The sequence below is a fragment of the Phocoena phocoena genome, chromosome 19, assembly GCF_963924675.1.
Source record: "Phocoena phocoena chromosome 19, mPhoPho1.1, whole genome shotgun sequence".
Classification (NCBI taxonomy): domain Eukaryota; kingdom Metazoa; phylum Chordata; class Mammalia; order Artiodactyla; family Phocoenidae; genus Phocoena; species Phocoena phocoena.
Genome location: NC_089237.1, coordinates 41,692,910 through 41,712,965, shown reverse-complemented (window position 1 = coordinate 41,712,965; position 20,056 = coordinate 41,692,910). Strand labels below are relative to the sequence as shown.

The 20,056-nt window shown below is 41.0% G+C and overlaps 1 protein-coding gene across 1 annotated transcript in view; it reads right to left on the bottom strand.

The window, feature by feature from the left end:
• Positions 1-20,056, bottom strand: part of MYO1D (myosin ID) — a 341,349-nt gene that overhangs the window by 203,550 nt on the left and 117,743 nt on the right. The window contains exons 11-14 of the mRNA XM_065896475.1: positions 16,229-16,399; positions 12,577-12,647; positions 9,056-9,130; positions 3,509-3,641 (exon numbers count right to left, since the gene is read on the bottom strand). Of these exons, the coding sequence (XP_065752547.1) occupies positions 3,509-3,641; positions 9,056-9,130; positions 12,577-12,647; positions 16,229-16,399 (450 nt within the window). The remainder of the gene's footprint in view (positions 1-3,508; positions 3,642-9,055; positions 9,131-12,576; positions 12,648-16,228; positions 16,400-20,056) is intronic.

Below are 20,056 nucleotides of genomic sequence, written 5' to 3'. Positions count from 1 at the left end.
TATAAAGTTGTATCATTTTTTCATTCTTAACATTATTTTCTCTTTTTAAGGTAAGTTTTTTAAAGGTCTATTTGATTAATTTTTTTGATTACTTTTAGTTTTTGCTATTTAAAACTTATTTTCTTAATTTTTTTCTTTAGATTTTCTTTGGATTTCCTTTTCTGGCTTCTTGAGTTGAAGTTAACTCATTTACTTTCAGTCTTCCTTGTTTTTTTTTTGTTGTTGTTTTTTTAAATAAAGGCATAACAAGTAGACCACTTTAGGAGTATTTTTAAGTTCCCAAGCAGATTTAAAAAAAAAAAAAAAACTTTTTTAATGCTGATTTTCATTTCATTTGCTGTGAGGATGGAGATGCATCTATATATACATTTGTTAAAACGGTTGAGACTTCTTTTGTGATCTAGCATGTGGTCAATTCTTGTAAATGTTGCATGTATACCGGAAAGGAATATGTATTTCTTATCCTCTGGGTATAGAGATCTTTTGATCTATTAGATAAAGTTTAAATTTGGCTGCTGCACTCTTACTAAGGTTTTTGCTTGATCTATCTGTTTCTGGTAGAGTTGGTTTAAAATCTCCCTCTGGGACTGTGGACCTGTCAATTTTGTCTTTTACATTTTTTCAGGTTCTTTTTTTTTTGCTTTATAGAGTTCAAGTACCATCATGGCTGTGCTGTTAGGTAGCTAGTTCAAAATGTCTTTATTGAGTATTTTCATTTTATTATGATCATCTCTTTATCCGTAATAATAATTTTTTCCCTTAAGTTCTATGTTTTTTCACATTAATATTGCTTTCACCAGGTTTTTTTTGGGGGGGGGCTTGATATATCTTTACCCACCTTTTTGTTCTTAATCTTTCTGCATAGTGTCAACTAGGTAGCTCCTATAAACAACATGGCAAAACCTTGGTGTTACTGCAGATTCAGTTCTAGACCATGGCAATAACATGAATACTGCAATAGGCTAAGTCACACGAATTTTCTGGTTTACCAGTGCATATAAAAGTTATGTTTACATGACACTAGTCTATTAAGTGTGCAATAGAATTATGCCTAAAAAAAAAACCACCTGAATTAAAAATACTTTATTGCTAAAAAACGCTAACCATCACCTAAGCCTTCAGCGAGTCATAGATCATCAAAGATCACTGGTCACAGATTACCATAGCAAATACAACAATAATGAAAATGTTTGAAATACTGCAAGAATTACCAAACTGTGACACAGAGATACAAGTGAGAAAATGCTGCTGGGAAACTTACTTGTTGCAGGGTTGCCACAAAACTTCAACGTGTAAAAAATGACGCACTACGTGTGAACTGCAATAAAACAAGGTATGCCTGTACCTGGATTTTCCACCTATCCAGTCTGTTTCGTCTATTTACATTTATGGTGAGTACCAATTAATTAGATTCATTTCTATCATGTATGTATTTTCTAAATGTAACATTTTTCCTTTGTTTCTGCCCTGCCCACCTTCCTGCCTTCTATTAGACTGATAGGTTGTCTCTATTCTTTTGCTTGTCCCTACTCTCTCCCTCATTCCCCCACCTCACACAGCCTGGGGAGCTGTAGCAGAGACTGCTAGACTCGTTGCCTACCTCACACACGGTAACTTTTTTTCCTACTTCAAAACAGAAAACTTACTTCTAAGTGGGTGCACTGCTGACCAGAATAAAAAGGCACTTCCCAGCTTCCTTGGCAACTAGGTACAGCAAACGAGATGTAGCTAAAGTGCTATATGAGACTTCCAGGAAGTCTCTTTAAAAGGGAAGAGGCTCCAATTGCCATCTTGGACCAGGAGAAGGGATGCCAAGCACTAGGATGGTAGAGAAGAAAGACAGAAGGAACTTGTCTCTAATAACCTTAGAGCTGCTATACCAGTGCTGGGATAACTTCTCCTGTACTTCATTTACAGAAAGAGAAATAAACGTCTCTCGTTTTTTTTTTTTTTCCTTTTTCCTTTGCAGTACACGGGCCTCTCACTGTTGTGGCCTCTTGCGTTGCGGAGCACAGGCTCCAGACGCGCAGGCTCAGCGGCCATGGCTCACGGGCCCAGCCGCTCCGTGGCATGTGGGATCTTCCCGGATCGGGGCACGAACCCGTGTCCCCTACATCGGCAGGCGGACTCTCAACCACTGCGCCACCAGGGAAGCCCTGTCTCTCTTGTTTAAGCCACTAATTTGGGGAAGGAGGGTTCAGTTGTTTAGTAGCTGAGTGCAATTGGCCATACAGAAATTATAGATGGTTCTAGAATTTTTATTTAAAAATTCACATTTAACTACCAAATTTAGAAAACAAAAGTGATTCTTTTCTAATTGAACAAATCGAATATGTTTTATAAACAATATATTTATAATTAATGTACTGTATAAAATACATTTTATAAAATTCTGTGTTCAACTCTGTTTCTTGTGTCCCAGGCGTTCCTTCTAGGTTCACTTTCCTTCTTGCTGGATGAGACAGGTTGAAGCTGACATGCAGAGAGAAGCTGAGGGACAAGACGAGGGGCCCTAAGGGTATTCTAGTCTACGCTCCTGTGTCCTTACCCCTCCCCTGCCTTTCTAGATTTCTGATTATACAAACCAACACATTGTGCTTATCTGTTGTCACCTGAGGCCAAAGAATCCTGACGAAAAGAACAGAAAGCTACTGAATAGATGTGTTCTTGTGGCATTTGCCTAATTTATCCACAGGGAAGTAACCAAAAATAATATAGATTTAAATTTTTAGAGAGGAAGTTGATTTAAAAAAAAAAAGTTAAAAATGAAGAAGAAAAAATATACTGGAAAAGCACCAGAAGAGAAAGATAAAAATGAAGGCACTAAAAATAATGAGTCCCAGAATGCTGCCTAATTTATCAAACTTGTCAACAGCAGCAGTTAAGAGTAGAAATCTGTTCTTTAAGGGGAAAAAAAATCCCAGACTGAAGTTATCAAACAGTATTAGACCTCAAAGGAACAATAAAAAGCAGAAATAACTGCCAATAATACATCTTTTCATTTCAACTATTTAAAACACCCTAAGGACAATACTTAAATACTAAACTTCCTCTTAAACCTCTGTCTGGTCATTTTGTATTCAGATACAACAGAAAGATGGTATATGTTACAATTTATTTCAAGATTTTTTTTTTAAGCCAGGCCCTGTCTTCAGCACAGGGCTGAAGTTTCTTTCGTCAGGCATATACTACGCCTGTAGTATACTGCTTTCTTTTTTTTTTAAAGGTCTTACTAAGACTTTCCCATTAATGACTACAGTAGGATAAAAGGCCCAAATTTAAGAAGAGCATTTCATCTGGGACACAAACAACTGTTTTACCAAGCCATGTTAAAAAACAAACAAACAAAACAGGATTAAGAATTCTATTGTAACACTCACTTTCAATATGTTCTTAAATTTGATTTACTATAATCACCTACAAAGCAAAGCACACATACATTCTCTATAACATACATCAAGAGGGAATCTATGAAATGAAATAGATATTTAAAAAAGACAGTAATTACCTTTGATGCAAGGTTGTCTACTAAAGCAATCATAGAATTCTTAAATAAGGTGGCGGCAGTCAGAGGTCTCTTGGTCACCTCTGTAATGCTCAGTTTGCCTTCGGGCCACATATTCTTCAGCACAGGATTTGAACTGAGAAGCACAGAAAGAGTGGTTTGAATGCTACATTCATATAAGCTGAATATGAATTGCTAAGTAATCCTGTTGAACTGTATCCTGGGAGCCACGATTGCATTGCAGACAGAACTCACAAGCCCTGAGTGGAAAAATGATTCCATCCAGAAAATTAGGCTGAGAGTATAATTACAGACACTGCACCACAGAGTGAGATGCGTCCAAACGAGACCACATTTGAAAAATTCTTTAAACTTCTTTAAAGTGACCTCGATGTTATTATTATGCAGGATCCTCAAATGGTTGCATAGCTCTGATACCATATACCTAAAATAAAATGGTTTTGGTGGTCGTTAAAAGAATGAGAACAAACCGCTAGTAGGAAAACAATCCTCAATGTCATGGGCAGAAGTCATGAAAGAGAAAGCATCTTTTAATTGAAACAAATATTCATACAGTATAGGTCACAAAAAGCCAGGTCTTTCAAAAAACACAGATAGGAATAGAAAATAACCACTTTTACATTGTCATCTAGTAAATCCCTTTACTGCAGCTGAATTATGAACACATTTATAGGTAGCACCGGCGGTTACAGTATTCTATTGATGTGACACTAAGACGGCTGCAATCCAATTCTTAAAGTGTACTTAAGGCCAGTTTTCAGGCTAAAAATGATATACTGTATTCTTTATTTGGCTCAGTGGAGACATTTTTATAAACATGTACAGTGGTCTCGGCTCTGATTTTCTTCCTGTTTCATTTTGGGTGCTTTTGATTTTTAAAAAATTTTTGTTGGAGTATAGTTGATTTACAATGTTGTGTTGGGACTGACACATACACATTACTCTATATAAAATAGATAACTAATAAGGACCTACTGTATAGCACAGGGAACTCTAATCAACACTCTGTAATGGCCTATATGGGAAAAGAATCTAAAAAAGAGTGGATATATGTACATGTGTAACTGATTCACTTTGCTGTACACCTGAAACCAACACAACACTGGGTGCTTTTGATTTTAAAGTAATTGGAACTCGAAATGTTGCTCGCATCCTGGAAACTTTTCTCTCATCAGTTTTTTTTTTTTTTTTTAAATTGGGGATTGACAATAGAAAAGACCTAACATGGATTTTTTTTTTTTCTAACTGTGTTTACTGCTGCCATCATTTTGCCCACTTTTCTTTTCCTGATATAAAACTGAGAAAATTGAGTTGGTTTCCCAAACACCTAGTAAATTTCTGTACAAAAAGGCTCTAAATAATAGCAGCAAACTGCCAGAATGGATGACAAGAGTGAGGAAGATAAACGGCGAGGTGAAGACTGACTGCGTCTGTGAATGAAGGCAGAAAAAGAAAAACAGTCCTAACCCTCGCCATTGCTATCAAAAGTGGCTATAAAATAATGCGTGATCTGTGGTTCATGGACCCAGTTTTATTACCTTCTACTCCTATTCCATAATTTTCCAATGATACACGTATCAATAAAAATGACCACATAGGGTTTCCCTGCTGGCACAGTGGTTGAGAGTCCGCCTGCCGATGCAGGGGACGCAGGTTCGTGCCCTGGTCCGGGAAGATCCCACATGGCGCAGAGCGGCTGGGCCCGTGAGCCATGGCCGCTGAGCCTGCGCGTCCGGAGCCTGTGCTCCGCAATGGGAGAGGCTACAACAGTGAGAGGCCCGCGTACCGCAAAAAAAAAAAAAAAAAAAAAACCACATAAATGTTTATTGCTTTTCCTTAACTTTTCCATTTCAATCTCTAGCAGAGAGAGAACTTGAGGCAATGGTTCTCAACCTTTAGTGCCCACAATGCCTGGATGCCTTCCTAACACCTCTGGAATAGAATTTCCAGAAACTAGAGCGTGTGCACTTCGAAAATCCTGATGCCCATGTTTAGCCCATCTAAACACCATCTAGGAGGATGGTTTTAACCAAATTCTGTCTGATTTCCAAGACAGAAAATCACTGGCTTTTTTCTACGCTCAGTTGCACCTTACTCCCTTTCGGTCTTGTTTCAGACACTACCTTGTAAATGAAGGGAGGGGGGAATGTTGAGAATGAAGGAAATAAGATGTTTATTATTATTACATTATTAAACAGTAGAACTGATGCATAATGAATCAAAACAGACACATACAACTGTTTTAAAGAAAAAGAACTTTCAGGCCAGTAAGTCAACATACTTTTCAAACTTATTTAAAAGAAACTTGCCCTTAAAAGGGAAGCTTATTTATCCAGAAACCCAGTACGTATAACAGATAAGGCGGAACTTAGCTGGCTAACGAGAAAGTGGTAAAGAGCGATCTGTGCACCTCGCACGCCACCTGCTTGCTCCTTGCCTCCTTCCCTTTATATATACACGCACACGCATGTGCCTGCACACATGCATGGATACTCTACAGAACTAGAGGTCCAGGGATTACTCTTTAAACAGACAGAAAGAAAGAAAGGATTGAATTTGGAAAGGTCATTTAGCCATGGAAGCATCGAAAAGGCAAAGGTAGCCCATCTAAACACCATCTAGGAGGATGGTTTTAACCAAAATGATTTCAAGACTTTCCATCCCCCTGGCAAGGCCTTTACTACTACGGAGATATATACAACAAGTTGCAATGAACAGACTTTTAATGTTTTTATACCTTTGGCAAGACCATCCCTGTTGTGAAATGGATTCATCTTAGACTGATGCCCTTAATTGTTGGATTTATCTAAGTTCCTTTGTTCTGATTCCAGGCTTACCAAGAAACTAAGCATTCTATAGGTGATATTTTTCACGGTCAATTAACAGAGCTCTATTTGACTTCCCAGGCAGGTTTTCCAATAGGGAAGAAGAGCCTGTTATCCCCATGCAAGTGTTCCATACCATGAGACCGTTAGATTGTCCGCTGGAAATAAATCTGCTCGCTGGTCTGTTTCTGCATTGGCCCTGTGAGCTGGGGGTTACGTGAATCCACCACTAGAAGGTGCAGCTGTTCTCTGTGAGCTGAACCTCTGGGCTGTGATAATTCAAGAAGGTAACCAACGCCACCCTGTGCAGCCTCCTGGTACACAGCCTGGCTGCCTTCCCCGGGCAACGCACCCTGACTTTGTCACTGGCCGACTGAGGCCGTTTTCCTGATTTGACTTTTTGACTTTTCTACACACAGAGCAATGCCAGACTCTTTGATTTCTCTCTCAAAATGGGTGCATCTTACCTGATAAACTGAGCATTGAAACTTCTTTCTGAAAGTCTCTTCTCCCCAAACCAGCTCTTACGTGGGTCCCCTCTCACATTCCCACATCTCTGTGACTTTCTAGTGGTGATGGTTCCATCTCTGCTCTTGGAGGCTTCATCCATACAGATGAACCATTTTATACCAAAACCTCTTGAAAGAACTGTTGAAACACACTTTCTCCACATTCTCATTTCCTGCATTCTCTCGCGCCCGCTTCCGTCAGACATCTTGTCTTCACGACTCTACTGAAGCCAGTGTTGTCAGGGTCCCGATGACCTTCATGTTTGCAAACCCAATGGTGAATCTTGGTCCTCATAGGACTCTGCTCTTGACAGTGTTTGACACAGTTTATCTTTTTTACTTGACCTGGCCTCCCTGACACCAGATTCCTGGCTTTCTTCCTAACTCACAGGCATGCTCTCAGTTTCCTTTGCTAGTTCTTCTTTCCTTGCTTGACTCGAAATGGTAGAGTATCTCAGGGATTCATCTTTCAACCAACCTCCTCTCTCTTTTATTTTTTCTCTCTGCTCACCCTAGACAAACTCACCCAGGACTACGGCTTTAAATACTATCAACAGACTGGTGACCATGAATTTACATCTCTAGTCCCGCCTTTACTCTGAGCTCTAAATGCACACAGTCGCCTATTTGGCATTTTCAACTGGATGCCCAAAACGCACCTCCGACAAAACATATCCAAAACGAAACTCTTGATTTCCCCCCAAAATGAGCGCCTCCTCTTGTCTTTCCCACAGTCAAGCATCCCTTCCCCATTGCTCAGGCATCGTCTTTGATTTCTGTTTTTCTCACATCACACATCCTATCCATCAGCAAATCTTGCTGGCTCTACTTTCAAAACATCACCCACTCAGACCACATTTCATCATCTCTGTAACCCCATCCATGCCTCAGCCTGGATCACTAAACGAGCCTCCTACTTGGTCTCTGCACGTCTACTCTTGCCCTTTACAGTCTGGGTTTTACACAGCGGTTCCAATGATTTCTTTAAAATAGAGATCATATCACATCATCCATTCCGATGGCTTCCCATCATGCTTGGCTCATGGACTCTTCATGAGCTGGGCCCTGTGGACCTCTCTGCAGCCATTCCCAATCGCTCTCCCCTCCCCTCACTGATTTCAGCCACACTGGCCTTCCTCCCGTCCTCAACACACCCAAGCCCGTTCCCACCTTAATGCCTTGGTGAACTAGCCCTTCTCTCTGCCTGAATGCTCTCCCTCTCTTCCTCGCCATGTTCATGGTTCACGCTGTCACTTCACTCAGGTCTCAGCTCAAATGACCCCTCTTTTAAGAAGCCTTTTCCGACCACCCTACCTGTAATGCCTCCCCGGCCCTTCCTGGTCTGTACCCTTCAATCTCTCACCTACTTTACTTTTCTTCACAGCACTGGTTACCACCTGAAAGTTCGTTGTTTTATTGTTTTATTAACTGTCATCTCCACTAGAATAAAAGACCTCAGGAGGGCAGGGGCTTTGTACCCCAAGAGCACAGAAGACCGTGTAGCTCAGAGGTGCTCCATATACCTTGTCTGAACTACTGACCAACAGGCTGAGGAGACTTAATACACGAGCGACAACACTTTAATCCAAAAGCAGCAGCTGGCTAGGAAGCTTCTCTTCTTCGTAGGCCTTCTTTCCAAGGTATCCGTACTGGGTGTGAACTTGCTCTCCTCTGCCTGGTTTTATTTCTCCACAGATTTTTCACATTTTCTTGGATTGTGAGGAGATTCTGACCACTCAGGATCTATCACCACTGACACCACAGCCACTCTGATATTAGGGTGGTCCCTTGGCCCGAGACACTACAAAGACACTACAGTGGGAATCTGAGTATGTAAAGCTTTCGGCTGGGCCAGAGGTTATCTGACACTCTCCCGTGGCCACTGGCCTGGCCGGGGGGCTGCTGAGCACACCGGCGGGGGTGTCGGAGGATGGCGGCAATGAACAGAGAAACTGAGGCATCCCAAGGGAAATCAAGGAACATCATATTAATAACAGGGTCCCTGCCCTAAGTTTACAGCTTTTATCATCATAAAGTAATATATTATTTCACTCATTAAGTATGATCAAGCAGAACCAGAAAAATGACCAGAAACTCTTAAAATTGTCACATAAAATAATCGTGTGCATACATATTACGTAATATACATGTCAAAGAGCTTAACATGAAGACCAATAATAAAATTTCAATCCTACCTGTTATACATGAGGCGCTTGAAATCTTGAAATAAAGTGTCTTTGTTTTTGTCAATAAAACCAACGACAGAGTAGCTAGTTGAGAGAGAAAACAAACACACACATTATTCACCAAGCAAGAGCCACTTTTAAGCTTTTCTAGAAGTCTACACGCCTTTCCACAGTTAAATTATGCAACCAATCATCTATAAAGCTAATACTGTCCACCCAGTGCTGGGTTAAAGAATAACAAATTCGCCTCCTGTACAGAGGGGGTGCTGTTTCTAGTCCTCGAAAGGAGAGCAAACAGCTGTGTCATCATTATGATTAAGATCATCATTCTCTACTGGTTTGTTGCTTACCTCAAGACGATGACTTTTAAAAAGACAGCTGCATTTATCATCCAGCATTCCTAAGATAAAAGCAAAACGGCAACGTACAGGATCTAACAGTCTCATCCGTAGGGAGGTCAAATGACTTGCCTAAGGCTTGCTCACTGCGCTCAGGGTGGGAGAAAAGAATCCAAGAAGAACTGCAAAGGATGGTAAGATTTGGATAAGCAGAAGAGAAAGAGGAAGGCAGATCACACAGGGGAAGCGATTAAATGAAAGGGCGGGAGCAGGCACATGCGAGGAGTGCTCAAGAGGAAGTGAAAAGGTCAGTGTCCATGGTTTGGAGGAAGGGACGCGAGCAACGTCTTGAAGGTCCAGCTAAGATTGCAGCTGGTGACAAAGGTAGGAATGGGGGTTGCTCTGCTGCGGTGACTGGCATGGCTCTAGAGGGAGAAAACTGGGGGATGAGGCGGGGATAACAGGAAGGGAGGGTTCTGCACGATTACAGCAGGCTGAGAGGAGGCTGGGTAAGTAGCAACCCTACAGAGGCAGCCGCTGCTTCCAGCTCTCCTTTCTTGACTGACTGTATCGTCTTCCTTGTCAATCGCATCGAACCCTGACCCCGCACCAACGTTCCAGCCTTATGTGTCTAATTCTGCAAGAACGTTCCTTCAGGCTGTGCCGCCCATGGGCATACTCTAAGGCCGTCAGGTCCAAAATTAGTTCCTTGCGTCCTCCAACCTCGGTCTTCTTCCTAATACCTGCAAGTCTCTTCTGACTGAGCCCTTGAAGTCACCTGACTCTTCATCTATCACTGGACCCATACAACTCAAACTTCAAACTCCTTATTTTGGCCTTTAAGACTCATTGTGATTTGATCTCAATCTACTTTTCTAGGCGTTTCTACTTCTCTATGCCACCAAAGGATACACTCCAGTCAAATGGGCCTAGTTACTACTTCCTACATATTTTTAGCCTCCTTTCCCCTTTTTCCTATAAAAATAATTCCTAGCACCCAAGGACCAGGATCTGCCTTCCTGGGTTTACCACACACAGTTAGAAGTATTATATCATTTGCTTACTCTGAATTCTGACAACACATTATTACTCATATGGCAATTATGTTCAACCATCTTTTGCTGTATCAGTGTATGCACATAAACGTGTGTATGTGTACATATATATGGGAGTGCGTGTCAATAAATACATGCACACAACCACGTATGTATGTATGCATCTTACATGGAAAGCTCTTTGTGGGCAGGGACCATACTTTATAAAGTATTGTGCTCACAGAAGATTCCCAGCAAAAATCTGAAAAAGGGTTGAAGAGCTTAACAAGAGGAGGGCAAGTCTGAGGCATCAAATATTCCTCTGTGGGGCTGGCTAGCTCTCTGGACTGCGAGTCTGAAAGCCTAGTTATTGTCTCAGCTATTCCATAAACTTGCTGTGTGACCTTGGGTAAGAATTTTACACACTCTGCATAAATTTCTTCATGCCCTGCATGTTCTCTAAGGCCTCTGTCCAGCTCTGCAGTTATGCCAACCTGGGCTGTATAAAAAGTACCCTATAAGTGAGGCCTGGAGTTTCAGAGGCAGGTGTCTGCGTGGTACTGGATCTTCCCTCTTCAGTACTCTGGAACCTGGAAATAGCACCAGAAAAAGTGGATAATGGTGCCATCCCAGCACTAACGGCTAGTTTGACAGAGGGGGGATGATAATTTTGAGCCATTTTATTTTATGATTCTAGAGTTTTAATTTAAATCAGGAACAGCTATTAAAATTTCCTCAAATGTCTTTTTGGCATTTATAGAGATGATCATTTGCTTTCTGTCGTTGTTTAATTTCTTCCTGTAATGGGTTACATGAATAGAATTCCTAATGTAAAAAATAAGCAGAAAGGAAAAGAGGGGACTTCAAACAAAAACAAGATAGTAAGCAGTGTTGGGTGGGCAAAACATAGTAAGTGTAGCAGACTGGAAAATGCCACCTTTGAAAGACAACCACGTCAAATTCCCTGGAACCTGCGAATGTCACCTTATATGGTAAAATATGTGATTACATTAAGGACCTTCGGAGGAGAAATTCATCCCGTGTATTCAGGTGGGCCTTAAATGCCAACACAAGTGTAGTTTTAAGACAGAGGCAGATTTAACACAGACACCCTGAAGAGGAAGAGGCAGTGTGACCACAGAGGCAGAGACTGGAGTGATGCAGCCGCGAACCAAGGAATGCTGGCAGCCACCAGACGCTGGGGAAAGCAAGGAACAATCCTCTAAAGCCTCCAGAGTGTGGCCCTGCCGACTCCTAGATTTCTAACTTCTGGCCTCCAGAACTGTGAAAGAATAAATTTCTACTGTTTTACGTCACCAATTTGTGGTCATTTGTTACAGCAGCCCTAGGAAATGAAAATACTAAGGCAGTTATATTTTTTTAGTTTCATTTTCTTCCCCAACTTCTACTTTTATTGTATTATAATCAGAAAATGTAGCTTGTGAGAATTTCACTTTTTCAAATAACACTTGAAAATTCATATGCTAAACTGGTTTTTGCTCATATAGTTACCCAACCACTAGTAGTTCTTTATGTACAAAGGTGACTTTCACCTCTGGGCCTGCAGGCCTGCTATCTCTTCTGCTTGGAATGCCCTCTCTTACTCTTCTCTTCCTAATTCTGTCTTCTGACTAAGCCTCTTTTACTTCTAGGACTCAGCTGGGACATCACTTCCTACAAGGCTTAGCCACACTCCTCACTCTGGGTTAATTACTCCTCCTCAGTGTTCCCATAATGCCTTGCGTGTCTCCAATTTAACCCTTTCTGTTCTCCATTATAACGACTTATCATGTATTCTGCCTGTATCCTCCACTAAACTGTTAGCCTCTTCAGGGCACGGCCCATATTACCCACCTTTCTATCCCAGTTCTTAACATACTTCCATGGTTTATTTAACCATCAGCTGATTCTGACTTGAGTGCCAACAATGCCAGGAACTGTGTATGGTCACGTGGTGTGTCTTTAATAAATGTTTGAAAAGCAAGGGATGAATGAAGCTATGCTAATGTTTTAAGTGAAGAAATTAAAATATACTGGCATATGAAATGGCTGGAAAATGCAAATGAATACAAAAGCAATTTCCATTTGCCTTGACTATATTTTCTGAAGTGAGGCTGCATGCAAATCATCACATCGGGTACCAAAGTAAGATACTCACACCACGTCACCCGCATAATGTCGAATTCGGAAATCTCGATCAAACTCCAGGATTTTGTCCGAGGCGCAGAGCTAAGAAATCAAGAAGGGGATGATCTTGAAAACAGACATTCTCTCTTTCCTAAAAATAGATTCCAACTTAATAGGAGAGGATAACCGTGTCACAAATCACGATATCATTACGAAGGAAATCACACTGAGTGGGGCTTGATTTAATTTGGCAAATGTGGTAAAGACTGAGAACTTTCACTGGAAGTCCACATAGTCAGACTTCATTTCTTGGCCGAGTGACCAAGTTCTGGATGATGGAAGGTGAGTTCAAGTGAGCTGAGGCTGTTCAAGGCCAAAGCAGGTTAAGAAGTGGGTGATTCTCCTCTGTACTTCCTTTTCACCTCCCACTAGTTGGATGCAGAGGATAGTCCCCAGGGGCTGGAAGAGCCAGAAGATGGAAGAAGTCTGGTTCCCTGGGAGGGAACCAGACTTCTATTGTCTATGACACTTAAATCTTGGCTGCTATCTTAACACAGCCCAGCCTACCTTGACTGACAGAGTCTCTTTCTCCTCCATGTCCCACTTAAGCCTACCTTGACTGACAGAGTCTCTTTCTCCTCCATGTCCCACTTAAGGAGGATCATACTGAGGGTTTGCTATCTCCTAGGCATGGACATCTCATTCCATACTCACAACTGACATCTAAACTAAGTATTATGGGCTCTCTTTTACATACATGGAAACTAAGGTTCAAAGAGATTAGGTAATGGGCCCAAGGTCCAGCTGGTAAGCGGTAGCTCTGGAAAGGATTCTTGGGACTGAATGCAACGTCTGTACTCTCCTACGTACACAACAACCTGGCTCACCTGTCTCCTGCTAAGCCGGGACTCCAGGTCTATCGCTTCACAGATCAACCTTCTGCGGCTGTTTCTCACTGAAGAGGAACTTTATGGCAAGGCAGTTTTTATATAGCCCTGGGTCTCTATAACTTTCTGCAATTTCCTTATTACAGTAGCACCTAGATTCTCTGAGCGCCCTGTGAAGGATCACTTGATATCCTATAGATTCAAAAGCAGACGTCTAAGAATCCATAAGCATTGAGTGCAGTTACATACAAACACCACTTGACTTGTAGTGTCAGACAACAAACAAGCCTAACCAGGTTGGTGGGTTCTATGTGGATGTCTAGATTATTAAAGGAATAATTAGTCTATTAATTCAACAAATGAATAATTATAGGAAGTTAGTGTCAGACTTCTGAGGTTCCAGTCTTGGCTCTACCACCTACTTGCTCTGTTTCCTTTAGTAATCACTTATCTCAGAGAGTTGGTCTGGAGGCTAAATGAACTATGGAGACCAAAAGTGTCTAACATGCAGAGGGGTCTCATTTAATTCCTCTTTCCTTCTGTCTCTCTTATTAACCACTTTTACAAAACCCTTTTACTTATAGAATGCCCAAAGGAAAAGGACCCAAGAGATAGCTATAGTATTATAATTGAATATTCTTACATTTGGATACTGCAAAGTCTTAACTGATCTAAACACAGAAGTTTTTAGATTTTTCTTTACTTTATAAAAAATAATACAAGTTATGTATTTATCATTCAACTTTATATGTTAATAATATTTTACAGTTATTTTATGGTTTATTGGATCATCTGCCTGCCTCTCCATGATAACTTTAAGGCATGAGAAACAATTTAGCCCCTAAATAAGCATAAGCCAGAAACTCCTTATTTAGCCTGCCAATAATTCTAGCTAATCATTAATAACCAATAGCAATGACAATACCTGCTTTAACATACAGAATAATAGCATTTATTTAACAGAAAGACTCATAGTGATGAAAATATCCTGACAGCTTGGTTATTTCATTTCTTTCCTTCATTAGGCAAAAATCCCAGAAAAGAACACACAAAAAACTTCCATCTCAGGATTTGTCTGGGGGAGGATGCTGAGGGAGAAAGGAGCCACCTGGTCTGAGAGTTGGGAAAACCTGGGCTCCCACATTATAAAAAAAAAAAAAAAAAAAAATTCCACCTCCACAGATAAATTACTATTTAGCATTTCCTATCAAGTCAGTAGCAGCTGCTTAAAAGTACCGTACGTACAGTTCCTACTGTAAATATGAAATTATATTTCAAAACATTTGGTTGATAAATTCGAGTGTATAAATGGCCAAGGTGAAACATAACAAAATGAAGTGATTTCTCACATGAGAATCATAGTTATTTATTTAAACAGAGTGGAGCCTTGCCTGTTTTAGTTTGGAATTCAATATTTCATAAGATCTATTTGGTATGATTGTGACCAATTCAACTGAATTTGACAAACACAGATTGTCTACCAGTGCCAGGCGAGTCTCCAAAACCTGAATTGTGATTATGAAGGACATTTATACCCAACCCCTCAGAGACAGGACATTTGCCCTGTAATCATGCCGTCTTTAAAAGCAGCACTCTAAATTATTTACGTGGCTTCTAACTTGGCTCACTGCTCTGTCCCCAGCACCCAGGATTGTACCTGGAAAATGAGACGCACTTAAGTATCTGTGTTATAAATAGGAAATGACTGAAGGAATAACCCTAGCTAGACCCCTAATGTCAAAGATCAGACTGTCGCATCTGAAAGCTGACTTACAGCACACTACAAGTTAGTCCTCAGTAACAGACCAAGGAGAATATTTTAGAAATAAACTAGTCTCAAATAAATACCAGCCAGTAATCTATTTCTTGATGATCTGTGCTTTCTCCAGTTAGTTGGGGAATCTTACTGTTCTGATTACATAATTTCAGAAGGGACAAAGTCAGAATACAGATTTATCCATGCTAAAAAGTGGCAGTGGGTCATAGATTTATATGGAATTATGGAGGAGCAGAAACGTTGGCCCCTTTCCTTCTGGAAGTGAAGAAGAATGGGGCCTGTTTTTCCTTCAGCTTATGGTTGCTAGACAAGCCTACATTTGTAGGAAACACCTAGGGGTGATGGCGTGTCTCTTCTATGCCAAGTATTATGGCAAACATACTATATGCAAGGCACAGCACAAATGTCGGATAACCACGACTGCCACCAACTATCATGGAGATACGATCTGCTTATAACATTTTTAGAATGTGAAAAGTAGGGACTTAAGAAGGATAACCATTCATTTAAGGAATGAGTTTCCTCGTAACACTAGGATTTCAGCTAGAATTTCTCTGTTTTCGAGAAAGTCACATAGTCGGAAGAACTACAGCAGAGAACACATACTACATTTTCATAACTGAGGATTACAGTAAAAAGTCAAGGACAAAAGCTATTTTCAGTGCCAGAATGATCAGATGCGGGAGCAAAATCCTAGCACATGAACAAGGACTCTGTATCTATTGGTTACAAATGACATCATGCTTTCTAAAGAATCGTGTTCATTTTTCCTAGCTCTAGCAAATTGAATAGTCTAGAGCTCCCTCTCCTGGACATTACGATGTCTATCAATCTCGCTATCCTATAAACCAGAAAGGCAGAATCCATCCACAGCAATACATCATTTCATGGATGTTTATGGTCCTTCTCACTTGAGTGGACATTCTTTCAACCCAACATATAAAGTCATTTAATTCTGTCAAACAATGAGGAAAATCTTAATGATCAAAATGAGAGGAAGTTCTCATTATACACACTACCTTTCGGCTGGAAAAATGACCATGTTTGCCCAGTTTACTGTTAAGCGCTTCCAGGAACATCTCATCGGTGACTTTGCCGACATTCATGCAGGCGTCATCCAGGATGGCAATGATGCCCCTGTGCTGCTGCTCCACGAGGTCCACGATGATCTGATTGTTGAAGTAATCGATCTGTAGGACACAGCAAAGTGGCAATTCCAGAGGGAACCGGAAACCAGGAACAGGTGCAACGGCAATGCCTCCATATGTATCGGGAATTTAAGTCACTTTGGCGTCAAAGAGGTGAACGACACTAATGAGGGATAACGCTAAAATGAGCACACATTCTAACAGAGGTTTTTTTAAATGTATTTGTGGGGCTTCCCTGGTGGGGCAGTGGTTGAGCATCCGCCTGCCGATGCAGAGGACATGGGCTCGAACCCTGGCCAGGGAAGATCCCACATGTCGAGGAGCAGCTAAGTGCGTGTGCCACAGCTACTGAGCCTGCGCTCTACAGCCCGTGCTCCGCAACGAGAGAGGCCACGACAATGAGAAGCCCGCGCACCGCAAGGAAGAGTAGCCCCTGCTCGCCACAAGAGAAAGCCCGTGCCCAGCAACGAAGACCCAACACAGCCAAAAATAAAAACAAACCAATAAACAAATTTATTTTAAAAAATGTATTTGTGGACTTTTTATCATAAAACATTTTGTCTTAAATGAGTACAGCTCCAGGCAAAAATTATAAAGTAGATAATGTTTCTCCCTTCGCTAACTCCTGTTTTAATTCTGTCTTCATATCCTGCACCTAATCTTATTCGTCAGACCCTCAATCCCTCAATCTGTTGGCTGTTAACCGCAAGACCCAGATTCCACTAAGTACCAACAAATAACCTTGAAGTATTCATTGATACTGAACTTGATGGAGTTAAGGTGTTTCTGAGAACTTGCATTTTTAGTTACACGGCCCTGGCTGACTAAAAATCCCAAAGAGTATCTCCTTCAGTTTTCCAAAAGTTAAAAAGCACATATGGGTCTAACAGAGGTTTCCAGGGTACAATATAAAAAATTTCATTCTGAGATGTAAGTATCCGTAAAGGATAAGAATAAGCTTTTCATGTGCTTCCACAAGGCTGAATAAAGTTGTAAATAACTGCATGCTCTTTAGCCACCTCAGCACACACAAGGTCTGTGTAATAATCCTCTTCTACACCTGTCTATTCTGATAGCCTGCAGCATGCATACCAACATACACACAGAAAGCACACATGGCCCTGACTCAGGAAAGCTGTAGTACCTCATTTGAAGACGGGCGGCTTATACATTTTAATCTTGTGTGTTGATGTGTCCCACCTCACTGAGGAGGTACTTGAACTCAGAGTTGTCACCACTACCTTCTGTAAGATCGACACACTCACAGTAGAGTATTACTGTGTCTCATGGATCCCTGTTCAATGCCATTTAAAATCCAAGGGCTCATGCCAGCTATCTCTCTGTGGCTTTCAGCTCCATCCCTAGTCTTGCGAGTCCTCCTCTGTATTCCATGGACTGAAAGTCTGCAAACTGGGTGGCTTTTCTGCAAACTTTGTTTTTTATACTTTTCTGGTTTGTCTAAATCAGTGATTCTCAAGAGGGTGACTCTGCCCCCCAGGCGCATTTGGCAATGTCTGGAGACATTTCAGGTGGTCGTGACTAGTAGAATGCTACTGGCATCCAGTGGGAAGAGGCCAGGGATACTACTAACATCCTACAAAGCACAGGACAGACTCACAACAGTTATCGGGTCTAAAACGTTAGTACAGAGATGGAGAAGCCCTGGTCTAAGTATTCACTTTTATTGTGGGCACTTATTACATTTCTCATTATGGAGAAAAGTTATTTCTATCTTTGGAAAAAATATCCTTAAAATATTCAAAAAGCAGGAACTCTGTATTAATTAACAGCTGAAATCGTAGACCTTGTGACTATGGAATTAAAGATTAAGTCTTTTGTGCCAAGAACAAGAGAATTAAGTTCCCCAAATTCCAACTGTCTAACTAAAAGTGATTAGTCTTTGCTGAAGAGTCCAGTAGCTTCTGGTTCACAGTTTAATGTGGCTTCAAACACTGCTTACAGTCGTGGGTTTCAAACTAGGTTCTTCCAGCAACCTGGTATTCCCAGGAGATTTCTTAGCGGATGCAGGGGACAAAGAGAGATGAGAGGGGATGGCTCAGGGGCACAGGGCTCTGGGGCTCCCATCCTCACTCCAAATAGAGCAGCTTTGTGCCTGAGAGTCAAGTCCTCAGCACCTAAAAATGACTTGTAAACTACGGCACCAAAATCATGTAAAGGCGAATCAATTAGGGAGACAAGACATTATGAACCTCTTGGTGGAAGTTCACATACCACCTATGAAATAGACGGTGATCCTGACACCAGTCAAGACTCTAGATCTAATAACCAATGTACAAGACATATAAGGAACAGAGAAACAGATTAGGTGACACCTCGGGAACCCCATTAGCAAAATCCAGACAGTGGGAAACTCTAAAGAACAAATGACTTATTCTCTCAACAAAAGATTGCAAGGAAAATAGAGAGAGAGAGAGAGAGAGAGAGAGAGAGAGGGAGGGAGGGATGGATGGAGGGAGGGGAGAGAGGAGAAAATCGATGGATGTTCAAGAGGCCGATCAACCAATCACAACGTAAGTAACTTATTTGGATCCAAATTCAAACAAACTGTAAAAGCAAAACCAAAAGCTCTAAGACAATTGAGGAAATGTGAAATGTGAACACTGGCTGCATATTTGATGACATTAAGGAATTACTGTTAATTTTTTAGGTGTGATAATGGTGTCGTGCCTATGGTTTTTTATAAAAGTCTTTATCTTTTAGAGAAACACACTGAAATATTTACAGATGAAGTAATGTGATGTCTGAGATTTGCTTCAAAATAATCTGGGGGTGGGTGGGGTACAGATGACACAAGACTGGCAACTCCCTGATAACTATTAAAGCTGAGTGACGGGGAGTTTATTATATTGTGACCTCTGCTCTTATGTGTGCTTGAAATTTTCCATAATAAATTTTTTTTTTTTTAATTAATCACTATGTTCTAAAGTTAGGGGTTTTTAAAGGAAATACTTGCCCAGAATGGAGATTCTAATTTGGGGACCCGGGCTGTATTCAGTAACTATTATTTTGGAGTGAGCTTTCTGTTACCTCTGGGTCACATTTTTCTTGCTTTATTTCACTAAGAATTGTTCTAAAGGGCTTTTGCTCCTTTTTCAGATGCTTGGAATAGTCTCCTGCAACTGTTGACTTTTCCCTTTATCAACTATGCCTGTGGAATTTGATATTCTGATTGTTAAAGGATATTTTGGACCAGTATCTCTGAACCACATCTGAATAACAAGTTTTACGATTAAGTTTGCTATAAAAACCTAAGCCCCAGTTATAATTGTGTATTATGTTATGCAACAGATTCGTTCTAAGAAAGCTGCATGTAAACTTAACTGAATTGAATTACATCTTAAATATGCAATGAGACTTCACTCTTTAAATCAAAACTGTAGGTATTCCTATTAAAAAGTAATAATACAGGACTTCCCTGGTGGCACAGTGGTTGAGAGTCCGCCTGCCGATACAGGGGACACGGGTTCGTGCCCTAGTCCGGGAAGATCCCACATGCCGCGGAGCGGCTGGGCCCGTGAGCCATGGCCACTGAGCCTGCGCGTCCGGAGCCTGTGCTCCGCAAACGGGAGAGGCCACAACAGTGAGAGGCCCACATACCGCAAAAAAAAAAAAAAAGTAATAATACACCCTTTGCTTTATATGTAAATATGTAGAATTCATACTACTATACTTGAACAA